Source organism: Atractosteus spatula, chromosome 11 (genome assembly GCF_055471065.1).
Source record: "Atractosteus spatula isolate fAtrSpa1 chromosome 11, fAtrSpa1.hap1, whole genome shotgun sequence".
NCBI lineage: Eukaryota > Metazoa > Chordata > Actinopteri > Semionotiformes > Lepisosteidae > Atractosteus > Atractosteus spatula.
Genome location: NC_142716.1, coordinates 28,553,552 through 28,562,618, shown reverse-complemented (window position 1 = coordinate 28,562,618; position 9,067 = coordinate 28,553,552). Strand labels below are relative to the sequence as shown.

The following is a 9,067-nucleotide window of genomic DNA, read 5'->3' as shown; positions in this document are numbered from 1 at the left end:
GCAACATTTTCTGGAATGAGAATACTATAGTTATAGCTTATGTACTTTCACAAAAAGTTGTCAATTTGTTTTAAGCCCTCTGACCAGCAATACAGCTCGTGCAGTGAGGCATTGCAACTTGCCAATCACACAAAAGTTCATTAGGTGCACTTGTTGTTGCACAGTAGAACGTTGATAGTTCATCTGGCTTGCTTGGTTTTTCAGTAGCTAATTCAGTGGCTAAGTCATTCACGTAACTCGTCTAACCCTTTCTTCAAGGACATCAGGATATCGGCGTCCACATCATAGTTGGGTAGTTTGTTCCAGGCCCCAAACCCTTTGAATAAAAATATGCATTTCCCTGTTTGGTAGATTATTTAAACCTCTTATATTTAAAAAAAATTCAAATAGTTTCCCCTAGTTCGTGTTTCACTACTCAATCTTATGAAGTGCACTACTGTAGGTCAGTAGCTTTGAGGATTTTGAATAGTTTGAATAGTTACTTGCTATAACTATGAATAGAATTATGAAGGCTAAGACTGTTTTATTTTTTTAATGGTGTAGTACACCAATAAGATATTTACAGACAACATTAAAACTAACAAACCATTTTGTGATTTAGTTGAAAAGTGTCTGGTCATGGATGTGGCAGTGTGCTCACCTATTTGAATAACACAACATTATACAAAAACATGAATGCAATTATTTTTATTTCAGAAACAGTAGATCAGCTAGGCAAATGAGGTTCCCATCATTAGAACTCCTTTTTTGATTCTTACAGGAAGGCTCTGGATAAAGCGGTCGACATCTTCGACAGCAAAGATGGTTTTTTTGGCATCTTCCTGGAGTTTGGAATTACAGGGATCCCTGGAAACACAGAGTGGTTTGACGTGTCACTGTTCGAGTTTCTTTATTCCATGGCAGCGGGTCAGATAGACTTTGGATACAGTTCTTCCCAGCGGCATCTTAATGTCAGGTTTATTCAATAAGAAGCTATTTGATTAAAGGTGTGTGGTAATTTGGCTATTAGACAACTGTTTTTCAGTCATTTCAATCACATTCATAACTATAATTCCTCTCATCTTCTATTGGACTATTCACCCCTGCTCTGTACTATTACCTGTCCCTTAACCAGTTCAATACATGAATTTCCCTAAATGCCTATTGCCTTTAATTTAAGAAGAACACTATCAAAAGCATCTTTAAAATCTAATCATATCATTTTGTACGTTCTGCGTGTTTACTGCTGTGACTTGTTTGAAGAATTTTAACAAGTTGGTAAAGGAAGAATGACCTTTTCTAAAACCATATTGACTACTGCTAGGGTCTTCATATGAGCGATCCTGTTGTTTAGTTCTAAAGTGGTTTTCATAACTTTACTTGTAAAAGAAGTAAGACGTATTAGCTTATATCTTGTCATATAAGTCACATTTAGTCATATTTACTATACCGAGAGATACTGTAGAAGGGAATGAGGTAGGGCACTGAAAATGGAGAAAACAGAGTACTGTTGAAGAGGACTGCCAAAGATTGATGCACTGGACAATGGACTATTTAGAAGAAGAGAGATCAGGTAAGAGTAGAGCTGCACAGTTAACCACTAGATCAGAGTGGAGTTTAGAGTTCTGCCTCACCATTCCCATGGAGGTAGCAGTGTCAATAAAAAGTGACATTTGCAGAAGACTAAGGCCAATTTGTGTAAAAATCAGTTTGTTTTTAAAGGATTCTAAATTTAGGATGAATTCCCCCATTCTACATAAATTCCATCCAATGTCTAATTCTGAACCACACTGGTCACTAATGTGCTACACAAAATAAAATCACAGTCACAAACTAAATACTCACCATCTGGAGTGTTCTGAGGCTTGTTCCTACTGAATCTGTCCAAACTAAAAACTTCTTTTTTGAAGAACTATGAGCACACAAAGAAAACAATTAAGGAATATTTCTTCCACAGGTATTATAATTGAACTGTTACGTACTGTATTGATCTTGATAAATTTGTAGTCATTATTCATACAGAATATTCAGCATTGGCCACCATAGCAGTTGCTATTCTTGTTGATTGCAATTAATAGAAATGTCATTCTATTCCAATAATTTCTGTAGTGCTAATATTAAAAATACAATAATGCCCAAATTAATTAATAATTAAAGTTTGGGTAACTAATCCATACCTTGTGTTTTTGAGGCTTGTTGTACTCATCAGGCACTTTAAAAGGTCCAAAGCTTTCACAGCTCCCACGTCCACTGGATGTTCCCTGGGCTCTTAAGTTTTCCAAAGATGGATTTGTTTCATTCTGAATTCTGAAGTCTTTTGACCTATTACCCATGATCTTATGCTTTATCATGGAGCCAAACTTTTTCAAAGGATGTTTCTTGACTTTCTGGCTCACATTCACATCTTCATCCGGCGTATTAACTGCAAAGGGGATGTTGCTGAGCGAGAGAAGCCCTTCGCTCTCAGACGTTTTGGTCAGTTGCATTGGGGTCATGTAATGTTTTGCTATGTCAATGCGCAGACCACTCTTGCTTTGGGCTGGACTGACATTTTTGTCCTTATTAAGGCTGGGATTGTACACATACCAAGATGAGTGTCCAGGCAACTCCTGTCACAAAAAAACAAAAAGTTACAGTTCAGTGATTGTTGTTTCAGTTTTAGAAGTAAATCAAAACAAGTAACACTTCTCTTACGGAAAAAAAGATAAGGATTATGGGGTGTGTATATGATTTTAGCACTGACGTTAACACTAGAATAAAGGCAAACAATGAAATATAAAATAATCAGTTTAAAATAATCAGACATCAGTTTGGAAATGTAGACAATACTGTGAGCAAGTCTCTCTATAATAGCAATAACTCACCTGATTGCTTTTGTACTAATTTAATAAGAAAGTGATAAAGCTGAAATCCACAGACAGGTGAGTTTGGTACTGTACGTACGCTATGGACTGACAATAGGGATATTTCTGAGATGTTATACAATATTAGGGAAAACAAATCTGGATTTGTAGTTTTATTGCATTGTAAAGGAAAATGCACAACATAACTATAATCATATTTACAAAATGAGTTCCATCTTCCAGTACTTTCTACACAAATGTCTGTTAATTAGGTACAGAACAGGTCCATCCTACTTTGGTAAGAGAAATTTTTACAGGTTTGGAACTGTTGGTCATACCTCATCAACCACATCATGCGAAGAGGACTCCAGAAGTCGTGTTTTCATACTGTCTGGCCTCGAGGAGCTCTTCCTAGTCTTCTTAACTTTGTTCCCTGAAACCTTACACTGCTGTACTACTTCTTGATCCTGGACTCTTTGAGCCAAATAATCTCCAGGCTTCTCTGGGGTCTCAGAAGCAGAGCAACCTTTTTTCTTATTAGAACAAGGTGTCACACCAACAGCTTCTCCTAGGGAACGCGATGAGCAGGGCTTATCCATAGTGTCTTCTGGCTGGAAACTGTTTTCAAAAACACTTTGGACTGTTGGAGAAAAGCCCTTTGGAGACTTTTTCATAGAAGACTGTAGTTTTTTACTTCTGACTGTAGTTACATTTGTGTCCACAATTTTGTCCTGTGTGGACTCACTGGTTTTCTGAGAAATGAGAGATTGTGAAGATGGAATTGAACACCCGCTTCGTAAACCATGAATTGCAATAGTTTCTTTAGCCACACAACAGGCCATTTCCTTGATCATTTCTGGATTCTCTGAGGCAATTCCTACTTGTAACACTTTCTTGTTGCCATTGGATTCCATCAGTTTGCTGTAAACAGAGCTAACAGTTTTCTTGATGGCTTGCTGTGATGGAAAATGTCCTTCAGCCTTTGGTTCACTGATGGTTAGAGTGGAAACCTTTGACAATTCCTTCAGCGCATCTTTGGTGAGTTTCAGTGCCAGGTCCCTGACCTGAGACTCAGACAGCTCTTCCAATTCCCCAGAATAATCTTCTGGTTTGGGGAATCCAGGGCGAATTTTCAAAAGCAGTTTTGCAATGATATCTTTCAATACATCTATTCGACCAATAACAGGTGAAGGTTCTAACTGGTTCGTTTTGGTGCACATGAGCTGCTCAGTGCTCCGGGTTTCCATATCAATGGCAGCTTGAGGAGTACTGGACTCAGGGCTGGAACAGTTTAGCTGAATTTCCTTTAGCAGATTATCTGTGACTCCATGTACTATCTCAGAAGAAACAAGAGAAATTTCAGAAGACTGAGCACTGGGTGTTGCCTCTTTGTTGTGCTCACTAGTGATTCTAATATCACTCATCACCTCATCAACCTTCACATCATGCGAAGAGGACTCCAGAGGTTGTGTTTTCATACAGCCTGGCCTCGAGGAGCTCTTCTTAGTCTTCTTAACTGTCTTCCCTGATGCCTTACACTGCTGTACTCCTTCTACATCCTGGACTCTTTGAACCAGATAATCTCCAGGCTTCTCTGGGGTCTCAGAAGCTAAGCAATCTTTTTTCTTATTAGAACAAGGTGTCACACCAACAGCTTCTCCTAGGGAACGTGATGAGCAGGGCTTATCCATAGTGTCTTCTGGCTGGAAACTGTTTTCAAAACCACTTGGGACTGTTGGAGAAGAGCCTTTTGGAGACTTTGTCATAGAAGACTGTAGTTTTTTACTTCTGACTGTAGTTACGTTTGTATCAACAATTTTGTCCTGTGTGGACTCACTGGTTTTCTGAGAAATGAGAGATTGTGAAGATGGAATTGAATGCCCACTTCTTAAACCTTGAATTGCAATTGTTTCTTTAGCCACACGACAGGCCATTTCCTTTATCATTTCTGGATTCTCTGAGGCAATTCCTACTTGTAACACTTTCTTGTTGCCATTGGATTCCATCAGTTTGCTGTAAACAGAGCTAACAGTTTTCTTGATGGCTTGCTGTGATGGAAAATGTCCTTCAGCCTTTGGTTCACTGATGGTTAGAGTGGAAACCTTTGACAATTCCTTCAGCGCATCTTTGGTGAGTTTCAGTGCCAGGTCCCTGACCTGAGACTCGGACAGCTCTTCCACTTCCCCTGAATAATCTTCTGCTTTGGGGAATCCAGGGCGAATTTTCAAAAGCAGTTTTGCAATGATATCTTTCAATACATCTATTCGACCAATAACAGGTGAAGGTTCTAACTGGTTCGTTTTGGTGCACATGAGCTGCTCAGTGCTCCGGGTTTCCATATCAATGGCAGCTTGAGGAGTACTGGACTCAGGGCTGGAACAGTTTAGCTGAATTTCCTTTAGCAGATTATCTGTGACTCCATGTACTATTTCAGAAGAAAGAAGAGAAATTTCAGAAGACTGAGCACTGGGTGTTGCCTCTTTGTTGTGCTCACTAGTGATTCTAATATCACTCATCACCTCATCAACCTTCACATCATGCGAAGAGGACTCCAGAGGTTGTGTTTTCATACAGTCTGGCCTCGAGGAGCTCTTCTTAGTCTTCTTAACTGTCTTCCCTGATGCCTTACACTGCTGTACTCCTTCTACATCCTGGACTCTTTGAACCAGATAATCTCCAGGCTTGTCTGGGGTCTCAGAAGCTAAGCAATCTTTTTTCTTATTAGAACAAGGTGTCACACCAACAGCTTCTCCTAGGGAACGTGATGAGCAGGGCTTATCCATAGTGTCTTCTGGCTGGAAACTGTTTTCAAAACCACTTGGGACTGTTGGAGAAAAGCCTTTTGGAGACTTTGTCATAGAAGACTGCAGTTTTTTACTTCTGACTGTTCGACCAATAACAGGTGAAGGTTCTAACTGGTCCGTTTTGGTGTACATGAGCTGCTCAGTGCTCCGGGTTTCCATATCAATGGCAGCTTGAGGAGTACTGGACTCAGGGCTGGAACAGTTTAGCTGAATTTCCTTTAGCAGATTATTTGTGACTCCATGTACTATTTCAGAAGAAACAAGAGAAACTTCAGAAGACTGAGCACTGGGTGTTGCCTCTTTGTTGTGCTCACTAGTGATTCTAATATCACCCATCACCTCATCAACGATCTCACTTGCTTCTCTGCTAATACTGGTTTCTGGTGAAAGGGATGAACATCGGGAAGCTGAATGTGTCAGCTTGGAAATGTTGGTCACCATAGAGCTGATTATGGTTTTGACCACTGTCTCATTTCTGGAGGCTACAGCTTTCTGTAGAACTTGTTGGGATCCAGTTTGACACAGCAATTCATTGTGAACAGAGCTGGCAACCTGCTGAATCTTGTGTGGTTCATGAAACACATCATTATCCTGTTTCACAACTGTTATCTCCTGGTTTTCGGACAAGTCCTGCAACACACTGTCAAAGAGGTCCACAGCTATCTGACTCAGCAAAGACACAGACATCTTCCCTGGGATTTCTGTAGAAGTTTCCTCTTTTATCAAAGTAGGGTATATCTGTAATAGCAGCTGTGTTATGATGTTTTCCACAGTCTCAGTACACACTAAAGTCATATTAAGTGATTCTGTTGATTTAGCCATAGAACTTTCCTGGAGCCCAACTGAGGAAACCGGTTCAATATTCAACGGTTCTACAGGGACACTGAGTGGTTTGATTTCAGAACTGTTTTCAAGGTGGGAGTCTCTTTTCAGTTCCTCAGAAGAACTCTTCTCAATTTCTGATGTCACCCTGGCTGCTGGTATATTACCTATGGTAACAAAGAGCTTTTCATTTAATGATAGTAAAACAAAATATCAGAAAGTATGTACAATTGAAACAAAAACTAAATTATATTGAGAAGTAACGAATGACAGGCATCACAAAATATTTGAGTATAAAGCTTCATGTTCCTGTAAAACTATTACATCTTGGAGCTCAGGTAACTACATACAAACAAGCAGCCATATTCACAGATACTGTATATATGGCTACTGAATATATGGCTATATTCACTCATTCTCTCATTCATAGTCATGGCCTACACTATCTTAGTCTAAATACATCAAAAACTTTTAAAAGATACAAGAGATAGAAAATCAAGGTACTGTATATTTACAATACAACACAAGAATTACCCCCAACTTATATTGTGTTAACATCTTACAATATACTGTAGCAATCAATACATTTGTATTTTTTTCTATCGTTCATAGTTTCAGTTCTGTTTTCACATCTTTCTATGAGAAATTGCTCAATATTACACATATCTTTGAAATAACACATATATTGGGAGCTATATTTTAATAATCTTATGTGTATAAACACAATTTTTAAGTGTCCATTTCTGTAATTGTTCCAATTTACAGTATAGAAACGCAGTATATTCAAGAAACAAGTTAAAGTGCAGTCACTACATTTTTTAACTTGTACTTCATAGCAACTAAAAGGTTAATACACTATTAAATGATTTGATTTGATTTCCTTCTTACCTTGATTTTCACTGTCTTCAGGCTTCATTGATAAATCACACACAGCAGACAAAACATCCATGACAGACTTTACAAGCAAGCTGGAAAGCTGATTAATTGCATCATGGTACATCTGTGAACTGGGCACTGATGGTTCAGTACTTTTCTGTGGTCTGTGATCCTTGGCAGTCAGAGACACTTTCTCTGAAATCCTTTGGGAATACTTAAATTCCGGATTTGTATCACAATCTTGAAAAAGTGAAACATCTTTCTCATTTTCGTCAAAAGTTGGAGAATCGGGAAAACTGAGGCACTGCTTCAACAGCTTTTTCACTGATTTCTCAGTAAATGAATACAACAACTGCATAGAAAGCTCTGAAGACTTTGGATGGGATAAATCCTGAACAACTAGACGGCTCTTTAAAGTTGGATCTGAATTAGATTTGTGAGCTGTGCCCAATTGTACTGCAATTCCCGATTTCAAAATTAAATGGAAAACATTTTTGACAAGTTCTTCTGAAAATACACGCAGAGATCCACTCGAGACAAGTTGTTCCACTTTCCTTTCAATAGGACTCATTGTAGAACTCTCTGTGGAGGTCCTGACGTGGTCCTTAGGCTCTTCTGAAACCCTTGTCTGTAGTGGGGGGAGATTGTGCTTTGCTGTGGCTCCTGGTACTTGAGATGCACAGGATGCCTCTTCAGCTGAAAGCTTTTCAATGTTTAAGTTAACATTATTGGAGTGGGTTTGAAATGCTATATTCTCAGTGATGAGACCAGCAGCACACTCTGATTTCTTTTGGCTTGCTCTAGACTTGCTTTTTGTATCTGAGGCCTCCGTTAAACCAAGTTCGCCCATAATAATGTCAACAATACTCATGGCAACAATTTCAATGTCAGACACTGCAGGCTCTGCACGGGCTATGTGTTCTGCTGAGAAGTCAAGCTTTGGTGAAATGAGAGGGCTTGGCTGGTCTCCTTCTTCAACATTGTCAAGTGTTGTTTTCTCTGAGCCTCTCTTTTGTTCTGCGGTATTTAAGCTGTTTTGATCTGTAAATGAACCTTCTATCACATTGCTTCTGCAAGGAAGTTCCATGAACTCTTGTTCACCCAGTCCCATGTCATTTGAAGTAGAGGGTTTCTTCCAAACCCGGGACCGGGGAACTCGATTGCTTTTACATGTCAATTCATTTTCTTGTTCTGCTGTAGGTGTAGGTTGATGCTGAAGCTTTGATGAAGCATCAGTCAGGGCTCTATAGGGACTGTCCCGACTCATGACTTCTGTGTCATCTGTATAAGAATCAATCACCATCCCAGGCACATTTACGGGTGGGAAACGTTGAGCAGAATATTCTCTACGGTTACTTTTAGTGTACTCTTTATGGACAGTGTCTTCTGCACTAGACATCCTGTCTTTCCCATATTGTTCACCAGAGAGGTGCATTGTTTCATAATCTGGCTTTAAGACCACATCTGAAACTTTAAGATTTTCAAATGTAGATAAAACAGAATCCACCAGTTCACTTGCTTGAAGGGTTTCTTCTGAGGGTTTTGCTCTTGCTCCTGAGCAACATCCTTTGTCATCACCCCTATTTATTTCACTCCTGATTGTTTGCAATATCTGACTGCCAACATCCTTGGCACAGATGATTAAATTTGCCTGATTTTCCTGATTAGTCCTGCTTTGCCTTGAGAAATCAACGTTCATTAACACACCTAAAGGTTCTGAATCTTCACTAAGATGCTTACAGG

At 39.2% G+C, this 9,067-nt stretch overlaps 1 protein-coding gene across 1 annotated transcript; it reads right to left on the bottom strand.

Moving 5' to 3' along the window:
- Positions 1–754: 754 nt before the first annotated feature.
- Positions 755–5,605, bottom strand: LOC148823799 (uncharacterized). The gene is made up of 4 exons (XM_088928152.1): positions 5,342–5,605; positions 2,157–2,588; positions 1,825–1,891; positions 755–846 (listed from the first exon to the last, which is right to left on the bottom strand). The coding sequence occupies exons 1-4, from the start codon at positions 5,603–5,605 to the stop codon at positions 755–757; spliced, it is 855 nt and encodes a 284-aa protein (XP_088784278.1).
- Positions 5,606–9,067: the final 3,462 nt, after the last annotated feature.

Coding starts and splice junctions, on each gene's coding strand:
- LOC148823799 (XM_088928152.1), bottom strand. CDS start 5,605: ATGGATAAGCCCTGCTCATCACGTTCCCTAGGAGAAGCTGTTGGTGTG. Junction 2,589..5,341: donor ATGATGTGAAGGTTGATGAG/GTGATGAGTGAT, acceptor TTTTTGTGACAG/GAGTTGCCTGGACACTCATC. Junction 847..1,824: donor GCCTCAGAACACTCCAGATG/GTGAGTATTTAG, acceptor CTGTGTTTCCAG/GGATCCCTGTAATTCCAAAC.